The 22,678-nt window shown below is 37.0% G+C and overlaps 2 protein-coding genes and 1 pseudogene across 4 annotated transcripts; 1 reads left to right on the top strand and 2 right to left on the bottom strand.

Moving 5' to 3' along the window:
- Positions 1–554: 554 nt before the first annotated feature.
- On the bottom strand, positions 555–6,240 carry LOC127153387 (procathepsin L-like; annotated as a pseudogene).
- A 1,476-nt stretch (positions 6,241–7,716) lies between these two features.
- LOC127153706 (nuclear factor 7, brain) lies at positions 7,717–13,345 on the top strand. Of its 3 annotated transcripts, none has more exons than XM_051094938.1 (7): positions 7,717–8,212; positions 9,820–9,915; positions 10,080–10,301; positions 10,594–10,616; positions 10,712–10,830; positions 11,169–11,506; positions 13,261–13,345. In XM_051094938.1, the coding sequence occupies exons 1-7, from the start codon at positions 7,829–7,831 to the stop codon at positions 13,279–13,281; spliced, it is 1,203 nt and encodes a 400-aa protein (XP_050950895.1). In that variant the 5' UTR covers positions 7,717–7,828; the 3' UTR covers positions 13,282–13,345. The 3 variants fall into 3 exon arrangements, with proteins under 3 accessions (XP_050950895.1, XP_050950894.1, XP_050950893.1); XM_051094937.1 differs by lacking the exon at positions 13,261–13,345 and adding an exon at positions 11,622–11,803; XM_051094936.1 differs by having other exon boundaries at positions 11,169–13,345.
- Positions 13,346–17,109: 3,764 nt separating this feature from the next.
- LOC127153707 (procathepsin L) lies at positions 17,110–21,170 on the bottom strand. The gene is made up of 8 exons (XM_051094939.1): positions 21,022–21,170; positions 18,810–18,967; positions 18,498–18,620; positions 18,159–18,323; positions 17,860–18,081; positions 17,586–17,754; positions 17,348–17,453; positions 17,110–17,237 (listed from the first exon to the last, which is right to left on the bottom strand). Exons 1-8 carry the CDS (start codon positions 21,107–21,109, stop codon positions 17,138–17,140), a joined length of 1,131 nt encoding a protein of 376 aa, XP_050950896.1. The 5' UTR covers positions 21,110–21,170; the 3' UTR covers positions 17,110–17,137.
- Positions 21,171–22,678: the final 1,508 nt, after the last annotated feature.

The raw sequence follows: 22,678 nt of genomic DNA, 5'->3' as shown, positions 1-22,678 counted from the left end.
CCACCAATAGGAACGTCAAGATATATCTGTGACCTTAAGGAACTTCTTAAATAATTAACTTTTTATGTCTCAGAAGAACTAACAATGGCTAATTTTATTGTATGAATGTATTAATTTTTACCTTTTGTCTTTTATTTTTAAATACTTTTGAGCACATTTATCATGTATGAAATGCACTAATTAAACATGGTTTCCACAACACTGCACAACAATGGCACCAACCTGTCGTTGACAGCCCAGGTTAATCGACACGCTCAACTAGACACAACATTTAAGCACATGACCTCTTCTCCATTAGTAGCCTATTGTGAGAACAAGAGTCTTGTAGTCTCGAACGCACCTGGGTATGCAGTGAAAAACCACATGTAAGTTTGCACAGTGGGAGAGGTTGTGTGAAAACATCTGATAAAACACTCCTTAAAATGGACCGGAAACACTCATTTTGGAGTGTACAAGTTGTTCTAGTGCCCTATTTTACAAACCCACTGACTAAATGAACTGATTCAGACACAAGGTTCAGACTTAAGGCTTTATGTGGAAATTTCTGGTTATTTTCACATAACAGGATAAAAAGCATAGCTGGCGATCCCGCATGTGTTTCTGCCATTGCGGATCATTCGCATGTAGCCTCCTTCACCCCATCCTGTTCCCCAACTGAGAAAAGAAAGAAAAAGATAAGTTCATGTTCATGTTAGTTCATTGTGTCATGTTTCTATCAGTGTATGTGGGATGTTAATGTACTCATTAACCTAAATGATGGGCGTTCTCTTACCTGTTTTTGATTATCCAGTATTTTTTTCCGTTCTCTGAGCCATAACCAACCACAAGCACAGCGTGGTTTGGTCTCTCAGGGTTACAGTTAGATTCCTTGTAGATTCCTGTTGAAATAGTTCAGAAAATTATAATTGGATTATTATTATGATTATTAGTTTAAGTGCATAGCTTAAACCCTAGACAAGGATCAGCAATCTCCATGTAAAACTGATCGGGCAGACCAAACTGTAAGTTGTAGAGACTTCAAACTTGGAGCAATGGTAGTACTCACACCGCCTACAGTGTCACCAAAGCTCGCCCCAATCGGCATGACGGGAGCTCTACAGCGATCAAAAGTACAAAATCACGCATGACTCCTTAACCATTCGTCACAGACTAAAGAGTCCTATGTTGTTGGAATCATTGCCCCAATGGCTCAATGACCCTGGTTACATTTTTGGGTATTTTGCATTTTTTAAGAAACCTACTTTTAAGAACTAGTCCTAGGTATCAAAAATATAGCTGCAAGTAGCGTTTACCAGGGTTCAAGTGCTTTAAGGCATTTAAGCACATATGAAAAACCACCTAGATCAATGATTTTAAAAAAGCATTGTTGGCAAATCCAGATATTTACCATCGAAATATTATGTTTTTTAATGGTTATAATTGTTGTAGCGCCAGTTGTGGTCCGATCTACCTAAAACTTTGGTTGGTTGTTTAGAATCACCTGTTGCATGTGCTTGCCAGATTTCGTGAAGTTTTGAGTTTTCGCTTATGTTTTATAGGCTTTTCGGTTTATTTGGACAGGCCCTCTTTTCTTAATGATCCTGTTCTAGCTTCCCAAAGGGTAAATTCCAACATTTTTTTTTTGTTGTTGGATAATTATTGACCTAGAGAGTCCAGAGAATTGTACTGCACTGTTTTTAATTTTTTTCAGATTGAGCAAAAAACCTAGGACTAGTTCACAAAAGTAGGTTTTTTCCCCTTAATCATTTTACAAACGGTTTGATTGAGAGCAGTGGTTCTAGAGGCAGAGTTGTCCGGAAAGAAGAGGTCTGTCGTATGATATGAATACTGTACATATATGTGACTCTGGACCACAAAACCAGTCTTAAGTCACTGGGGTATATTTGTAGCAATAGCTAAAAATACATTGTATGGGTCAACATGATCGATTTTTCTTTTATGCCAAAAATCATTAGGATATTAAGTAAAGATGTTCCATGAAGATATTGTGTAAATTTCCTGCTGTAGATATACCAAAACTTAATTTTTGATTAGTAATATGCATTGCTAAGAACTTCATTTGGACAAATTTAAAAGCGAGTTTCTCAGTATTTTGATTTTTTTGCACCTTCAGATTCCAGATTTTCAAATACTTGTATCTCGGCCAAATATTGTCCTATCATAACAAACCATGCATCAATGGAAAGCTTGTTTGTTCAGCTTTCAGATGGTGGTGATTGTGATGATGGTGATTTTTTCAGGGTTGGAACTAAACTCTGCAGGACATTGGAACTCCAGGACTGACATTGCCCATCAAAGAAATTCGAAGAAATATGAAAGAAATCGGCCACTGGGGGGCGTTTTTTTAAGGGCGTAAACAATTGCATATTGGGCAGTTTTTCACATGATATTTATATCATAAGATGGACCTCCTCATTCTGAACAACATTGCCTCTAAATGTGGTTGTAAACGATCCCAGCCAAGAAAGAAGGGTCTTATCTAGCCTAACGATTGGTTATTTTAATAAAAAAAATAATACAATTTATATACTTTTTAATGCCAAACGCTCGTCTTGTCTTACTCTGCCTGGACTGTTTTTTCGGTTCATGACAGTTAGGGTACGTCGAAAAACTCCCATCTCATGTTCTCCCTCAACTTCAAAATCCTCCTATATCGTTGTTTTACCTTTTTTGTTAAGGGTGTTTGATCTTCTTTGAATGTTCACTTTGCAAAGACTGTGTCGGTACTTCTGATGATTTTTGAAGTTGAGGGAGAAAATATGATTGGAGCCAGAATACAAAGAAAGGCAAGAGGTGCTTTTGAGAATAAAAAGTATTTCAATTGTTTTTTTTTAATGAAAATAACCGATCGTTTCACTAGATAAGACCCTTTTTCCTCGACTGGGATCCTTTACAACCGCATTTGAGATCGTTTGAAGCCACATTTAAACTGCATTTTGGAAATTCAAAATCGGGGCACCATATCACTCCATTATATGGAGAAAAATGCTGAAATGCTTTCCTCGAAAAACTTAATTTCTTTACGACTGAAGAAAAGAAAGACAGGATCATCTTGGATGACAAGGGGGTGAGTACATTATATGTGAATCTTTGTTTTGGAAGTGGACTTCTTCTTTAAATGATTGAGAAAATGTAATAAAAAAAAAACTACTTTTGCAAACTAGTCCAAGGTTTTTCACTCAATCTGGGAAAAAACACAGCAGTACAATTCTCTGGACTCTCTAGGTCAATAATAAAGTTTCTGGTTCAAAAAAAAAGTTTCAATTTACCATTTGGAAAGCTATAACGGGGTCGTTTAGAACAGAGGCCTGTCCAAATATACCCAAAAGCCTATAAATCCTAAAGGAAAACTCAAAACTTCACAAAACCTGGTAAGCTCACGCGACAGGTGGTTCTAAACAAGCATGCAAACTTTTAGGGAGATCAGACCACAGCTGGCGCTATAACAGTTATAAATGTTAAAAACATAATTTCTATGGTAAATTACCTGTATTTGCCCAAACAACTTTTTTAAATTATTCATTTAGGTGGTCACAGGCTTCCTAAACAATATGAAACATCTTTTTTATGTGCTTAAATGCCTTAAATCACTATAAATCTCACTCTCTTCAGTGGAAATTGAATCAACACAAATGAAATCTTGCCTGAACTGTAGAAGAAGAAACTTGGATTATCAGCATCTATGGCGACAGTGATTGGACCGATGGTTGCCACCGCGTCTGCCAGAGCCTGTTCATCTCTGGCCGGGATGAACCTGTAGTCAGTGATTCTGGCAACAACTAAACTCATATCATAGGAACAGGATTGGGTATCCTATTAAAACAAAAACAAACATTCAGATGTCTGAAACACAAAAGTCAATCAGTCTACTTCTCTAATTCACATAACCAAGACCAGTCACCTTCGCTGTATAGCGGTAAGTGTCGGAGCATTGCAACCCTTTATGGATCACGTAATCATAGGCGTTCGCCATCCAGCCTCCGCTGCAGCCAGACGTGCCGTAAGACCTGGAACAGTCCACCAGCTGCTGCTCGCTGAGGGACACCAACCGTCCCGTCCTCTTGAACATTTCTCCTTCAATGGCACCTGTAGTGCTAAAGGCCCAGCAAGATCCACAGTATCCCTGAAAGACATGACAAATCAATCATTTGAGCATCTAATATATGGTATAATTATTTTTAACAGTACATGACACTTGGGAATAAAAATAAGCATATCAGTGAATTTCATTAAAAAAAAAAAAAAAGAAGAGAAACCCACTTGACTTCAGTCACGTATCCTCGTGTTCGATAATCAACACTGGTCAATCCCAATCTGTTAGCGTTGACGCGGAGCGTTTGCGCAGATACAGTCTTTCCTCTTGTATTTATCGGGTTGTTAATTGTGGCACCCAACAAGCGTTTACACTCCATCTGGGTCTGAATATTACAAAAATGAGAAAAGACACAATCTTGGACCAGAAATGTACATTTTCGTCCATTGTACATTGTACAGTTTTTGTGGGATGTTACATCCACACCAGTAGGTGTCAGTGTACATCCACCATTAGCAAAATTATTACAACAGTTTCTCTGTGTCCTAATTCACATAAATGCCATTTAATAGCCTTCACGGCCTTTTAGAATTGGGTAGTAGTCAGAAGTAGTTGATAATCCTGAAAGGAAATCTTCGTTGTTTTTCTTAATCATTCTCATGTTGCTCTCCCAGATCGTCTTTCTCTGAAGGTCTTCACTCTACAGTTATAAAGTCAAATATCATGAGAAACACACACAAAAATGCAGTGCATAACAGAGTATAACATATAATCATCTTAAACATCTAAAACTCTCTTGTGAACGTGCGTACGACAGTTAGCGGAAACTAGAGATTATGGTTTATGAAGTATTAAATATGGATTTTTTTGCACAAGTGCATCGATTTGCTTCAGAAGGCCTTTATTAACCCTCTGGAAGCATGTGGAGCACTTTTTATGATGGATGGTTCCACTTCGCTATGACATAAGTAAATGGATTTTCGTTTTTGTGTGAACTGTCCCTTTAAGCCACACCCAAATGACCATAACCAACTTGTTTGTAGGAAATTTTATGGAGCTTTTTCCACAGCGTCCAATCTAAGGTGGCCTCCTCTTCTGAATCTGCTGCCACCTGCAGAGGTGCCCACATCAGGAGAGCAAACACTGCTGCGCTACCGAACAGCGCCACCCAGTGTGCTTGATGCTTCCCTATACAAAACACACATTATGTTTAAAGTTATAAATAAATATGCAAGCAAGCAGTGTTGCCAAGTCCACGGTTTTCCCGCAGAATTGGGCTACTTTAACAGTCTTGTCGCGGGTTGTTTTTCATGTTCCGCAGGTTAAAGCGACCTCAGTAACGTGATATTTGTGACCCCGGACCACAAAACCAGTCTTGAGTAAATGGTATATTTGTAGCAATATCGGTTTTTCGTTTATGCCAAAAATCATTAAGTAAAGCTCATGTTCCATGAAGTTATTTTGTAAATTTCCTACTGTGAATATATCAAAACTTAATTTTTGATTAGTAATATGCATAGCTAAGAACTTAATTTGGACAACTTTAAAGGCGATTTTCGCAATACTTCATAATTCAAGATTTTCAAATAGTTGTATGTCAGCCAGATATTGTGCTATCCTAACAAACCATCAATGGAAAGCTTATTTATTCAGATTTCAGATGATGAATAAATCTCAATTCCAAAAAGCGTACCCTTATGACTGGTTTTGCGGTACAGGGTCACATTCATGGAATGCAAATTTTACCAGTGCAACCCCGCCAAAATAACGCGTAATTTATTTCAATTCACTGAGATTGCCCTCCATTGGCCGACCATTTAACCAGTGTCTATGGTTTTTGCCCAATTTTGGATTAGTCCGCACAAGATCCGATTGTTTTGCATCCAATCTGGGCCACTTCTAAATGTGGATTTTAATCGGATTCAAGGGTCTCCCATTAGTGTACTGTCCAGGCTCTGGCCTGCTTAGCTTCATTGAGGAACCAGACTCTGGCTGCTGCATGCCACAGCTGAATAGGAAGAGTGTGTCATGCTGTTCAGATGCTGAGCAATGTAAGGAAAACTGAAAATATGCATGTCAGACTGTCACTGTCTTCATGCCATTGTCATTTCATACCCAACTGCATTAAAACTCATGGACTGCATTGTAACACACACACACACATACACACACACACACACACATGAAGCGCTGAACTCGAGCTTCATCGTTAGCAATCGCAAGGCTGTAGCCTATTAGTTGAAGGGTTTCTGGAGGCAATGACAGGAAATCATTCAAACTGAAACTAAAATACACACTCAGACCTTAAAAATCAGATAAAGAATACTTTTGAGCAATGGACAGCTGAGAAACTGAAGACGTTTCTGCTGTCCGCTCACTTCAGTGTCATGCTTCCCAAGTGTCCAATGGGTAATAACCCTTCTGTCGGATGTCTAGATGAATTTCTTTGGGATTTTGTGAACAGGAAGCATTTCCAAGCCATGCATACAAAAATACCCACATCAAAGACACAGTATGAGGACATCACGAGACGAGTGTGCTGAATTTCAAATGCAGGCCCATTAGGATGAACATAAATTCTAAAGAAACTCTGTTGTAACATGTAAACATACGTAAACATATATAGTTTGCTCGGTGAGTGAGTGATGATGTATTGTATGTACGATTGTGATGATGATGATGACGATAAGCAGCCTCGACCAGAATGGGATGATTTTTGCAGAGCTGATTTTGGCAAGGTAAAAAGTTTGTTGTTTTACACAACCATTGAGAATTTTTAACCAAAGTATATTATAGACTTTTCATTAAGACCCTAAAGAATCATATCAACTTGTGGAAAACGGGCATCTGATGACCCCTTTAAAATGTTTATGAATGTTCTTAAACACTCCATTGTTACTCCTGCTGATCAATTATAGAAACTTTCACAAAAGTTTATTTTAACTATAACATGTTTCTGTGCATTTCATTATTTTTGTGTGCATTCTGCAAGTGTTTGTTTCTCATATAAATGATGCAGTGTGTGGGAAAATCATTCCAATGTGGGCAAATACAAAGAAACTAAAAATGTGGTGGAGATTTTGTCAACACCTGTTGAAAATCCAGCATATTCGGTATGTTTAGGTATGGTTAGGTATGTTTTGAAGCATGGCTGCTGTTTTGAGCTGGTTTAAGATGGTCATGTGCTGGTCCTAAACTGGCCTTGAGCAGGCTAGTTGCTTAGGACCAGCTAAGAACCAACTTAAACCAGCTCATAACCAGCAGCCATGCTTCAAAACATACCTATCCAGCAAATGCTGGATTTTTTTCTTAAGATGAGTGAATGAGGCCCGGTGTGTGTGTACTTGTTTTGACATATGTCCACACATTTAGTTGAATAATATAATTAATATAACAACTGATGCATCAGTGTTAGTCTATGCAATGTCCTCACTAATAAGCAAAGCGTAAGTATGTGGGTGTGAGGGGTTATATATATCTTTGTGCGTAAATGTGTATTCAGATGTAATTCATATAAGTTTCTAATACTTCTCATGCTTTTGGTAGTAAAATACATTAATCTGAGAGGATTATGAGCGCCCCCTGTTGTACAGGTACTTACTGTTTTTTTTTAGCAGTTATTCTTGTGAACCTCTCTCTACCAATGACATTTTGACACGTCATTGCTCTTTAATCGGGGAGTGTTTTGTTTGTTGTGTATTTTTTTTGCTGGCCGTGTCAGTAAGATTTTCTCTTTGTGGAGTCTCTATTTATGCTTTTAATTTTTCTCTACCCTTGTTATTTCTCTTTCTCTAAATGGCGTTTGAGAATAAGCTGTCGTGTCCCGTGTGCACTGAGGTCTTTTGTGATCCTGTCTTATTGAGTTGTGGTCACAGTTTCTGCCGTCAGTGCATTACTGATCTCCGGACCTTTAGAAGTGCTGTAAAATGTCTTGTCTGTCAGCAGGTGTCTTTTCAGTCACCGGTGTCCAATCTGTGCTTGAAGAAAGCCTGTGAGTCGTACCTGAGGGAGCAAAACAGCAGGACAGAGAGCGATGAAGAACACGAGTGTCCGGTACATGGAGAGAAAATCGAGCTGTTCTGTCAAACTGATGAAATGGCTATATGCTCAACGTGTAAGAAACGTGAGCATGGAAAGCACAAAGTACAACCACTACAACAAGCTGTACGACGACGCAAGGTGAGGGATTGTGTGTAATGCTTCTCTTAACAGATATTTATTTCGCTATTATGTAATTTGAAGCATAGGTTTTTGCTACATCTAAACGGAATGCTGTCTGGCAACAACTCTACTATTGAAGTAAGCATAATCAAGGGGTGTAACAAATAAACTAGATCACAAGTGCATTGTAAATTAGTTGTATAACAGCCATTATCATATCACATAGAGTTGAGGTGGAGTTTATGGGTCTGTGTACTTTGATCATTTCATTTGCCATTTGAAACTGAGTACGAGTGCAGCTCTTTAAAAGTCTATTGTCTGAAACCACCACTCACAGTTAACTACCGTGATAGCACATCTCGGAAATGTCTATTTGACGTCTACATTTAGATCTGCAAAACAAAGATTCACATATAATATACTCACCCCCTTGTCATTCAAGATGTTCATGACTTTCTTTCTTCAGTCGTAAAGAAATTGTTTTTTGAGGAAAACATTTCAGCATTTTTCTCCATATAATGGACTGATATGGTGCCCCGATTTTGAACTTCCAAAATGCAGTTTAAATGCGGCTTCAAACGATCCCAAATGCGGTTGTAAATGGTCCCAGTCAAGGAAGAAGGATCGGTTATTTTCATTAAAAAAAATGCAATTTAAATCATTTTTAATCTAAAATGCTCGTCTTGCCTTGATCTCCCTGAACTCTGTGTATTGTGGTTCAAGACAGTTAAGGTATGTTGAAAAACTCCAATCGTATTTTCTCCCTCAACTTCAAAAATCATTTCAAAATCATCTTACATCACTGCAAAAGTACCGACCCAGTCTTTGCAAAGTGAACATGCAAAGAAGATCAAACACCCTTAATAACAAAGGTAAAACAGCGATATAGGATGATTTTGAAGTTGAGGGAGAATTTGAGATGGGAGTTTTTCAACATACCCTAACTGTCTTGAACCAGAACAAAAACAGTTCAGGCAGAGTAAGACAAGACGTTAAAAATTATATCAATTGTTTTATTTTTATGAAAATAACTGATCGTTACGCTAGATAAGACGCTTCTTCCTTGGCTGGGATTGTTTACAACCGCATTTGGGATCGGTTGAAGCCGCATTTAAACTGCATTATATGGAGAAAAATGCTGAAATGTTTTCCTCAAAAACCATAATTTCTTTATGACTGAAGAAAGAAAGACATGAACATCTTGGATGACAAGGGGGTGAGTACATTATATGTGAATCTTTGTTTTGGAAGTGGACTTCTCCTTTAACAGACATCTCGCAGATTTACGTGTGCTATCTGGGATGCGTGCTATCAGGGTACCTAAAACCACACCACATCTCTGATAGCACACCTACATCGCAGAGGCGTCTATTTGATGTCTGCATTTACGTCTGGAAGACGTATTTTTTAGAGCGTTTGCTCATCTGCAATACGTCTACTACTACTACTGCAATACATCCCTACTTCCCGTAATAACGAAAGATTGATAATTATTACAAACACTTGCCCTTCCTGAAATTGCGATTCATGTGTTTACATTCCACCCTTACTGGAATGGCAGGCTAGTTTATTCATTACAAGTAGGTTTAAATGAATATTGATTATTTGCATTGTTATCTTCAAAGGGGAAACTGAAAGAAGCTCTTCGTCCAGCTGAAAAGAGCTTGTTGTCATTACTGAATGCTACATCACAGGAAAGCAAAATCTCCAAGTACATTCAGGTGAGGTTAATGATGATTTTTATAACTTTGATTACCTTTTCATATCACAATAGCAAATTTGTGAGGAAAAGGTTTGACAGGTATGAACAAATGATTTTTCACATATAGACTGCGGATTCAGTTTTTGTGGTAATTAACAATTTTTACACTTGACATTCCCCCAGTCTCAGTCTCAGATGACCGAGAGAAGTATCAGGATGGAGTTTGAGAAGCTCCATCATTTCCTTAGCAAAGAGGAGCAGAGAAGGATAGCAGCTCTAAATGAAGAAGAGAGTGAAAAGGGAGAAAAGATGGAAAGAGTAATACAAGAAAGAATACTGCTTCTCTCTGATAAAATCAGAGAAGTGGAAGAAAGAATGGAGGATGATGACATCAACTTCCTGAAGGTTGGTTCACAAATACAGCTGTGATGTTGGAATTTGCCATGAACACAGCTACACACGTACACTCATACTCTCTAGTGTTAATCTATCGTCCAGTGAATTTACAAAATATTTTGTGACAATCAAGTTTCAGTTTTGCTTGATGCAGTGAAACTTTAAGCTGGTGAACTTTGAACTTTACCCCAAATTCCTAAGCAAATGAAATAATATCAAATGACAAAAACTTCCCAAAACTCACCATGAGACAAGCAGGCAGGCATGTAACACTGAATTTTCTTTCTGTGTATTTTCTCAGAATTATCACAGCATTATGAACAGGTATTTTTTTTTATCTATATATCATTATTATTTTTGTATGCATGGATATTGATATAAGTAGCCAAGTACTTATTCTGTGAGGTGTGTGTGTTTAGGACTAAATCCACACTCCCTGATCAGGAACTGAGTTCAGATAGTCTTATTGATGTTTCCAAACATCTGGGGAACTTGAAGTACCAAGTGTGGGAAAATATGAAGGACATCTGCCCTTACTGTGAGTGATAGATTTGTTCATTCTTCTAAGAACTGCTATGGCAATCAACATGAGTGACTGTTCACCAATCTAAGAGGGGACAGTTGTGGCCTCATGATTAGAGAGATGGAGTAAATGAAACGGCTCTCTCTTCCACCTTCAGTACTCATGATTGAGGTGCCCTTGAGCAGCTGCTTCCTGGGCGCTGCAACAACACTGTCTGCCCACTGCTGTGTGTACACAGGGTGTGGATGTGTGTGTGTGTTTATTATTCATTGCTCCTAATCTGTGTGTACTAACCTGCATGGGTTACATGCAGAGGTCGGTCACGTCACTTCACTATTTACATTTCTCCACAGATCCCGTGATCCTGAATCCAAGCATAACTCAGCCAGACTTCTCTGTGTCAGATGACCTGACCTCTGTGACCTCAAGTCTCCACAAGCAGAACAAGCCCAATGCTGTTCCTCTGCACAGGAAGCATATGGTATTAGGGAGTGTGGGATATGGTGAACATGTTTATACATGGGATATTGAGGTGGGAAATAGTCGCCACTGGACCCTTGGAGTGTGTCTTAGATCGGTGGAAAGATCTGTTGTGCAACCACTGACCCCTGAAAACGGCTACTGGGGTCTCAAACGTGATGGAGACTCATACAAATTGCTGACCACTGGGAATTCAAAATTAAACATGAAGGTAAATCCACAAGTTGTGAGAGTGAAGCTTGTGTATCACTATGGAATTTTTCAGGAGCTGAAATTATGGAGGAAGGTGATCTTTTCTGATGCCAGGAGTGATTCATTTATTGCAGAGTTTACTAGAGTGCCGCTGGAGAATAAACTCTTTCCCTTTCTGATCCCAGAAGATCAGTCCGTCCCTCTACGTGTTGCCCCAGCTAAAGTTATTTTGACTGCTGAACGGAAACTATCTCTTCTGGAAATACATGGAGACCGGTTCTTCATCTGTATTGGTTTTATTTTGGCTATTCCGATTCTGATTCTGTTTTGTCTTATATACTTTAACATCAAATTAATATGTTCTAAAATATGAAAAAAGATCTAAAAGTCATCTTCTAAAAGCTACTGTAAATGTAATCACTGTTTCAGAGGATTCATCCAGATTCATCCTGAAATGTGTTTTCTCCCTGAACAATTTATCAAAGAGATAAAATCACCACTTAATTATTACTATTATTACTCTTACTGATGGTATTTTTGGTCACTTTTAGACAAACTTTTAAGAAAATTAGCAAAAGGCAAAAATAAAAAAATTAAAAATAATTTCACTGTCATTTGAAGCAAAAATCAAAAATCTTTTTAAATTCTTGTTAAAAGAGCATTGTTCAGCCATTTAGCGAAGCAGATTGCTGTAGCATATATATTTAGCCTAGGAGTGGGGTCTTCCTTCATTTTTCATTTTTTGTAGATGGTGTTCAAATGGTAGCTTAGTAAATTTGCTGGACATCAAATATTCAATTTCTGTACTCTTCATATTTAAGATTGTAAGTTGGTACATTATAATAATACATCATATAATTTACATCTCTGCAGTGATTGGTTGATATGCCAATGGAGGCTAGCCTCCTCTGCAATGTTTTTTCTCATCACTCTAACCACTGAAAGTGGTTATTGGCTTATTTTTGTTTTAGGAGGCAAAAGCCTTCACACAGGAGTGTGCCGTCCCCTCATATGTGTTTTTCATAGGCACACATGACATGAAATGTGTTCGCAGTCGGTGTAGGACGGAGTATGTTGTTTAAAAAAATAGACAAGCTGTGCAGTTTCACAAAGCCTTCATTATTATGTACAGAAGTAAAAAAAAATTGTAACTGGCAATGGCCTTGAAATTATTGTTTTGCTAAATTAAGATGGTCTTTAGTCTAACATAAATTATGTGTATGCTGTGTTATTTTAATTTTTGTTTTATTGAAGATTGTATATAATTGTTAAGTGATTTGGCTCACAATCTTATGTTGTTACTGTTTATATGTAATTTCCCATTGTATTGGTTTGGTCAAACCATTAGCTCAGGTAATCTAAAAATGTGCTTCATCTGGTAACATGATGGTTTTATTTGAGTCAAAATACATTGATAGTTAATACATTGTCTATTATTAATTAATATGATTACTTCAAGCTGACTTTATTAGGTTTCAGCAGTGAAAGTAACAGGTGAAAATGGTTCTTTAATGTAACAGCAGTATGGTGTAACACTGGGTTATTGGTTTTCAATCAGTAAATCTTTGCATGTGGTACATCACATTAACTGTTTTATCATTCTAGTTCAGTTTGATAGAGAGTCAGATCCATACGCTAAACATTCATATGATCCACTGATTCAATGTGTGATTTAAGCTACTTTGATGTGCTATTGGAAATTTGGAAACCTGCTTCCCTTATGAAGTTGTGATTATGAGCTCTTTGCATTCAGTTGCTTTGTCGGTGTAACAGGGGAGGAACAAGTGGAGCTAAGAACCAGCAAAGGGGAGTAGGCAGAGTTGAGGACCAACAGAGTGGAGCAGAAGATCACCAGGGCAGGGCTGAGGACCACCAGAGTGGAGCTGGCAGAGTTGAGGATCAACAGAGTGGAGCTGAAGACTAACAGGGTGGGGCAGGCAGAGCTGAAAACCACCAGGGTGGAGCTGAGCGCCATCGGGGGGGCTAAGGACCAACAGAGCAGAGCTGAAGACCGCCAGGGCGGAGCAGGCAGAGCTGAAAACCACCAGGGTGGAGCTGAGCACCACCAGGGGGGAGCTAAGGACCGCCAGGGCGGAGCAGGCAGAGCTGAAAACCACCAAGGTGGAGCTGAGCACCACCAGAGCAGAACTGAAGACAACTAGGGTGAAGCAGGCAGAGCTGAGGACCACCAGATCAGAGCTGAAAACCACCAGGGTGAAGCAGAAGACCACCATGGTGGAGTAGAGGAACACCATGATGATTAAGGTGGAGCTGGAAGCCATGGTAGAATAGGAGACCCCAGAGCAACTGACAGTTTATTTATGGCCCTAAGGGCCAAGGCAGGGAATGGACACATTTCATCGATAGTCCATTGGGCGCAAGCTCATGAACGGTCTCCTTAACCAATTCTCCTGACAGATGGGCGCCACCATCATCGGAGTTTCCGCAGCGAGCACCACCACCTCGGGGGGTTTCTGCAGTGGTGTATATGGCCCAAACACACAACAAAGCAATCCCCATTATGGGGTGTGTGGCATACAGGGGTATAACTTCATAAATTACCAAACTTGGAGGAGTTGAGAGCATCAAGACTGCAGTGCTTGAGTGCGTTGATGTCGCGGGGCAACCGCTAGCTTGCACAAAAATCAGTGGTGAATCCTACACACTGGATACCAGTCTCGTACGTCTTGGAACTGATTCTATGGCTCTGGGCACTGCAGACAGGATTGTGGAGGACAGTTCTAGAACAGCGGCTGCAACATGAAGAGGCTCTGTTGTTGCAGCCGCGACATGACAAGGCTCTGGAGAGGCTGCCATTACGTGAACTGGCTCTGGTGCAAAACGTATCAGACTTGTAATAAATAGACTAGAACTCCAAAATGCACCAAGCTTGTCGGTGTTGGTCCCTCACCAAAAATTCTTTAGGGTTTTAACACAGTCCTCTACTATGCCCACAGTTGAAGGAGGAGCCCATTAGCAACAGAGCATAATCCAAAAACTGGCAAAGTGAACCTCAAGGACCATCATGGATAAGTCTGACTTTCAGTGCTTCATTTAGTCCATAGCAAAAAGTCAATAAGTGCAAATTTGGGAGGTCAGAAAGATAAGCAATGTCCAGAAATTATTGAATATAGTCTCGAGGGAATGCGTTCCCTGTCAGAGGTGAACTACCCTTCTCGCTGAGTCCATAGCTGTCTGGGAAACACTCAAAAACTTGCTGGATCTGTGCGTGGCTCAGTATTCTGTAATGGAGGAGGCGTGACAAACAGTGTTGGGGATCCATGTGTATTTGTGTAGTCAGAACAAGGTAGGGTCAGTCCACGGCAAACAGTAGCAAAACAGGCAAAGCAAAAGAGTAATACACAGGCATGGGTCAAGGCAGGCAGGAAACAATTGAAAACCAGGATTCAGGCCAAGATAAAAAAAAAACACAGCAGGGCAAGACAAGAACATGACAGCCCTGTTGAAAAAAAAACAGCATATGCTGGTTAGGTATGTTTTGAAGCATGGCTGCTGGTTTAAGCTGGTCCTAAGCTGGTCATGTACTGGTCATGAACTGGTATAAGTTGGTCATGTGCTGGTCCTAAACTGGTCCTGAGCAGCAGCTAGTTGCTTAGGACCAGCACGTGACCAGCTAAGGACCATCTTAAACCACCTGAAACCAGCAGCCATGTTTCAAAACATGTTTCTTCAACAGGGAGGGCAAGAAATCAAGGAAATGCTTGGTAAGGATGCAATACTGAGCAATGTGAGTGTGTGCAACTTAAATAGTGTGCCTGATGGGGAACAGGTGAGTTCGTACTCAGTTTCTATGTGAGAGGATTATGAGAAAATGGAGTCCAGGGTGAAAAGGTGATGGAGACATATGGTGGCAAATGGGAGAAGCAACAGGGAGCAGATTCATAACAGTCAGAAAGAATAGGAATGACGTAGGGTGCCAAGTTTATTCTTGCCTATTCTTAAGCCAAAATGTATTGAAGATGTTATGAATAAAATGTAGCATCCCATTTGTTGACAACCATATAAACTCTGGAACTGTGTTCAAATACATGCTAGTTTCACTGTTTATAAAACATAGAAATGTGCTTCAAACTGGTATACAGTGGTGCTTGAAAGTTTGCGAACCCAATATTTTTGCATAAACATAATCAGATTTTCGCATAAGTCCAGGTAATGAAGTAAGTAATGAACTGTACCTCTGCTTGGTTTCATATGGATTACATAAACTGAGAATATTGGTTTTGATATAACTTTGATATAAACACTGTTTGTGTTTGTGGTTTCATGTCTGTGTGTGTGTGTATTTTTTATTTTTTTTTGTAAACGTAAACTCAGTGGCAAAATAATCTCAAATGTAAATATTAATAATACAACCCTACAAAATAATATTTAATAACAATTTAATAATAGTTTTATAAAAAGTCCTTTAATGTCAGATCCAATTCTCCATGTAAATCCAAATGGTTTATGCCTTATTGTATATCTTGACAAAACATTTAGGCGTTAACATACAAATGTGTTATTTGTATTAAAGTAATTTACTTTATAAAATTATTGACAGGTGTTATGGTGTAAATGCAGCTGCTAGCAGATATATTAATAGTGTTTGTGTGAAACGCACCTTTTGTAACATATCAGTTGAAGTTGCTGAACATTTATTTTTCTGTTGCCTTTGTCTATTTCTTTTTGGGTTGACTTTAAGATTAGATTTAAGATTAAATAAGCAAAACCCTTAATTTAGAACCTTATGACATTTTACTTTGTTTACAAAAGCCATATTTTTCTGAAAAAATAACATTATTAATCTTTTAATTATTTTAGCACAGTTTTATATTCATAAGACAAAAATAACTCGAAAGAATCATCATATCAAAAGAACCATCATATATTACCTGTTGTAACACTGATCTTAAAATATACTTTGAAACCCTTTCTAATATGAAATAAAAAAACAGAAGCTTATAATTTCTGAAAACAATAAACATTCTAAAGCGTTCTACATTTAGGTAACTGCCCCAATATTATATATTTATATATTTATATATTTAAGATTTATTAAGTAATCTTTATTGTACGTATTGCATCACACCCACTTGTTTTCTGTATTATCTTGTTTTGGTGCATAAATCATATGTTCATGAAACCTTATGACTTATTAATAATGTTGAGTGAGTGTTTCTTGTGCATCAAAATAGATCACAGTGCAACATATGGTCAAAGAGCAGATGAGAGAATAGAATAGGTGTAGGTTTAAAAAAAAAGCAGAATTAAAGCAGGTTACTAACCCATCTGTTAAGTTTAGTAAAACACAAATATTAAAAGTTGTTACTGGCTGCCTTAAAATTTTACAACAACTCAAACATTTTATTCAGTTGAATAAATTATTTTAGCTGACTGAACTTAAAATTTTAAGGCAGCAGGGTAACAAATTATTTTAAGCTGACTCAACAAATTGTTTTTTATTTTTTACAGTGTAGCTGAAGTTGTATGAAAAAAATCTGATGAAACATACCTTAAGATTAAAATAAAGTACAGTTGTGTAGTATAATAGTCGATAGTGCCCTGTTTTAAAAACCTAATGATTAAATGAACTGATTCCGACACAAAGGTTAGACTTCATAAGTCTTTATTTGGAAACTTCTGGTTCTTCTCACACAACGGGATAAAGAGCATAGCTGGCGATTCCGCAAATATTTCTACCATTGCGGAGCATTCGCATGTAGCCTCCTTCACCCCATCCTGTTCCCCAACTGAGAAAAGAAAGGAAAAGACAAGATCAGAGAATAAAACTACCATGTTTTGTTTTGTTTCTATGGGGTGTTAATGTACTCATTAACCTAAATGATAGGCGTTCTTTTACCTGTTTTTGATTATCCAGTAATCTTTGCCCCTCTCTGAGCCATAACCAACCACAAGCACAGCATGGTTGAGGTTGTTAGGGTTACAGTTAGATTCCTTGTAGATTCCTGTTATATTGTAGACATTTTATATTTCATTGTTGCACTCACTCACTTTTGCAATCATAACGTAATATTTTTATAATATTAGAATAGTTACTTGAATCTTTTTAAATAGAATCAATAGTGGTAAAATCTTACCTGAACTGTAGAAGAGGAAACTTGGATGATCGGCATCTATGGCGACAGTGATCGGACCAATAGTTGCCACAGCATCAGCCAGAGCCTGTTCATCTCCGGCCGGGATGAACCTGTAGTCACTGATTCTGGCTGCAACTAAACCTCTGTCATAAAAACAGGGCTGGGTATCCTGATAAAACCCCAAAAGCAAACAAACAAAAAAAAAACGCACATTCAAATTGGCTGAATCATACAAAGAAGCACAAGACCACTCCCAATGACCAAGAACACTCACCACTGATGTATAGGGGTAAGTGTCAGAGCTTTCCAGCCCTTTATGGAGCACGTAATCATAGGCGTTCGCCATCCAGGCTCCGCTGCAGCCATACGTGCCGTAGGACCTGGAACAGTCCACCAGCTGCTGTTCGCTGAGGGACACCAACCGTCCCGTCCTCTTGAACATTTGTCCTTCAATGGCGCCTGTAGTGCTAAAGGCCCAGCAAGATCCACAGTATCCCTGAAAGACATGACAAATCAATCGTTTTAGCATCATTTTCAACAGTACATTCAAGAATAAAAAGAAGAGAAACCCACTTGATCTTTGACTTCAGTCACATATCCTTGTGCTCGATAGTCCACGTTGGTCAATCCCAGTCTGTTAGCGTTGACACGTAACGCTTGCGCAGATACAGTCTTTCCCTTCCTATTTATTGGGCCATTAATTTTGGCACCCAACAAGCGGTTATACTCCATCTTGGTCTGGAGATGAGAAACATTGGATAAAACGTAATCTTAGACTAGAAATGAAACTGTTTTGCAGGATGTTACATCCACACCACTAGGTGTCAGTATACGTCCACCTTTAACAAAGCCTATACATGTTTCTCAATGTTTATGATTTCAACAGTGTCATTTTTCAGTCGTTTTACTTACAAGGTCACCGTATTTGTTCATTGCCATGCTAAACGTTGACAGTCCGAAGTGGAAATCTTCATTGTTTTTCTCAATCATTCGCATGTTGCTCTCCCAGATCGTCTGTCTCTGAACGTCGTCACTCTACAGTTATAAAGTCAAACTTCATGAGAAATACACACAAAAATGCATGTTTATACAGGCCTTAAGATAACAACGGTGGTTCAAACCTTTACCCTTCATTCATTTAGTTTTTGATGGTACGGTTCACCCCAAAATGAAAATTTTGTGTGAACTGTCCCTTTAAGCCACATCCAAATTATTATAACTAACCTCGTCATCGTAGGATATTTGATGGAACTTTTTCCACAGCAACCAATCTGAGGGGGCCTCCTCTTCTGAATCTGCTGCCACCTGCAGAGGTGCCCACATCAGGAGAGCAAACACTGCCGCTCTACTGAACAGCGCCACCCAGTGTGCTTGATGCGTTTCTATACAAAACACACATTGCATTTAAACAAAAGTTTAGTTTATCAGTTGAGGTGATCTTAAAGCATTTTTGACTTATTTTTTAGGTTTAATAACTAACAAACAAACAAATAAAGAGCACAGTTTAGGTTACTTTACAAAAAAAAATTAATTATGTAACAATATTTAAAGTCTAATGCTATTTCATGCATTCTATCTTATTTACACTATTAAAGAGTTGGATTCTCATAGCCAAAGTATCAGTGTCTCTATGCCAAATACACTCTTTTAGCACGTATTGCAAATCATTTGATTCAGATCGGGACTTCAAAACGTGTATCATGAATTATCTGATTCAGATCGGGACTTCAAAGTGGACATCATGAATCATTTGATTCAGATCGGGACTTCAAAACGTGAATAGTGAATCATTTGGTTCAGATCGGGACTTCAAAACGTGTATTGTGAATTATTTGATTCAGATCGGGATTTCAAAGAGTATATCGTGAATAATTTGATTTATATCAGGACTTCATAGCGCATATGGCAAATTATTTGATTCAGATCGTGATTTCAAAGCGCGCATCGTAAATCATTTGATTCAGATCAAGACTTCAAAGTGTGTATCCTGAATTATTTGATTCAGATCGGGACTTCAAAGCGGGCATCGCAAATAATTTGATTCAGATCGGGACTTCATAGCGCATATCACAAACAATTTGATTCAGATCGGGACTTCAAAGCAGGCATTGCACATTATTTGATTCAGATCGGGATTTCAAAGAGTATATCGTGAATAATTTGATTTATATCAGGACTTAATAGCGCATATGGCAAATTATTTGATTCAGATCGTGATTTCATAGCGCATATCGCAAACAATTTGATTCAGATCAAGACTTCAAAGTGTGTATCCTGAATTATTTGATTCAGATCAGGACTTCAAAGCGGGCATCGCAAATAATTTGATTCAGATCGGGACTTCATAGCGCATATCGCAAACAATTTGATTCAGATCGGGACTTCAAAGAGTGTATCGTGAATAATTTGATTCATATCAGGACTTCATAGCGCAAATGGCAAATTATTTGATTCAGATCGTGATTTCATAGCGCATATCGCAAACAGTTTGATTCAGATCAAGACTTCAAAGTGTGTATCCTGAATTATTTGATTCAGATCAGGACTTCAAAGCGGGCATCGCAAATAATTTGATTCAGATCGGGACTTCATAGCACATATCGCAAACAATTTGATTCAGATCGGGACTTCAAAGAGTGTATCGTGAATAATTTGATTCATATCAGGACTTCATTGCGCAAATGGCAAATTATTTGATTCAGATCGGGATTTCAAAGCACATATCACAAATTAAACTCCGAGCTTTGCATGCTTGCGACTCTTTAGCTCCGGTATCTCCTTTTTCCTCTGACTCATTTAAGATAACCTGAAAGTTTGAGGTTGAGTTCTTATTCTGCTTATTTTAATTAATTTGCTTGTAATATTTAAAGGAGGCCCAAAATGAACATAAGGTTATTTACTTTGTCAACCTAAAAGTTTAAATAAATGAAAGTTTCAGTTCTTTGTTCTTAGACTAATTCACTTTTACAAAATAATAAAATAAATAACATAATTAATTTTAAAAATAAATGAGCTTAAATTAAATTCCATATTTGTTTCAGCAATTCAACTAAATATTTAACATAAATATTTAAACAACTGAATATGCTTAAGTCCAAAATGAACACTTTATCATTTTGTATAACCTGAAAGTCTGAAGTATTTTAAGTTATTATCCTTAGACTAATTCAGTTTTACAAAATAAATAAATAGAGCCCAATTTAGGTCAAATTTTAAACAAACGGTTATTTGCTTTTGTGAGTTCTTTATCTTAGACTGTTTCACTTTTACAAACAAATAAATTAATAAAAATAATGCACAGAATTTAGGCTACATTTTTGGTTTAGCAATTCAATTTGAATATTTATAACAAAATATTTTACATACATATTTAAACAACTGAACTTGTTTATAATATTTACACAAAGTCTGAATGTGTGTTTCATTCCAGACTTACCGAACATGTTGCTGCACTTCAGGAAGTTTGGAGCGTTTGGAGTGCTGTGTTTATGAAACTGAAGCATTTCTTCTCTGTTATATACCATAATGCTGAAGGTGTGTCCATACTGTTAGGACTTGACATATACTATGTCATCTTGCTGGAGGAAGCCACTAATTAACAAGACGTAAAACATTTAAACCTAACCAACAACTTCCCCAAAAACATTGACACTGTTGCACATAGAGCGTTCCGAAATGTCAGCCTAGTAAATCAAATGTAATGTGCATATGAAATGTTTTCGTTTGTTATTGAATATTTCGATGAGGACTGAGTCAGCAGTGTTTGGATGCCTGACGTGTTTTGTCTGACTCGATTCTTGTTTGGAATATAATGAACGTACTTTTTCAGACATTTTATCCACAAAGTATAGTCCAACTACAGCAAGGCCTTTATTACGGGGTTGACTGCTGAGTCACCTGTCTTTCTTCATCTCAGTCAGCTGTGTGTTCTTCACTGCTGTCGTAACGCTGTCATAATTTACCCCCGTTATTACGCTTCATCCCATGATTGCCTCTGCAGCTCATATTTTGGGGGCTTTTCATTATGCACAGTCTGGTACAAGTGAACAGCCTTGCAATTTGCCATATGAAATTACTTTGACTTATTAAATAAAAAGGTTAGGCTGTTTGTATAGCGTTTGGTTTTATATAGACTGTTTTTATATCATGTATTTATATTATATTTTACACTATAGCCTATAGCCTATATTTAGTGATTAGCCTTTCGGTTTTCCTTACAAAATCACTTGTATGAAATAAAATGAATAAATATAAAAACATTTAGTTTCCTGTAACCTATTTTTTAATGTATATTTTTACACTATTATATTATATTATATTATATTATATTATATTATATTATATTATATTAAATTACATTACATTACATTACATTACATTACATTACATTACATTACATTATATTATATTATATTATAGCCTACAGTACGTTTATATTTTATACTATGGACTATAGTCATAGATCATAGTTTTGTACTATAAATTTTAATAATAACTTAATAACTTAATAAATAATATTTTTTATCACTGCAAGCTATTTTCTATTATTTTCTATTCTATTCTATAGCCTACAGTATATGTTCATATTTTTAGTTTATTTTTATGGACTATTTTATATATTATATTATATTATATTATATTATATTATATTATATTATATTATATTATATTATATTATATTATATTATATTTGTATAGCCACACTATAGATCATATTTTTGTACTATACATTTTAATAATTTAATAATAACTTAATAAATAATATTTTTTTATCACTGCAAGCTATTTTCTATTCTTTTTTATTCTATTCTATAGCCTACAGTATATGTTCATATTTTTATTTTATTTTTATGGACTATTTTTTCTATTTGTATTATATTATATTATATTATATTATATTATATTATATTATATTATATTATATTATATTATATTATATTATATTATATAACCTACAGTATATGTTCATATTTTTATTTTACTTTTATGGACTATTTTTGACATTATATTATATTATATTATATTTTTATACTATAGACTATATTTTTGTAGTATAATTTCTTTACTATATCCTGTTTAAGATGTTTTTACAC

This window comes from Labeo rohita, chromosome 22, assembly GCF_022985175.1.
Source record: "Labeo rohita strain BAU-BD-2019 chromosome 22, IGBB_LRoh.1.0, whole genome shotgun sequence".
In the NCBI taxonomy this organism is placed as follows: Eukaryota; Metazoa; Chordata; class Actinopteri; order Cypriniformes; family Cyprinidae; genus Labeo; species Labeo rohita.
This window is presented reverse-complemented; position numbering and strand designations above follow the sequence as displayed.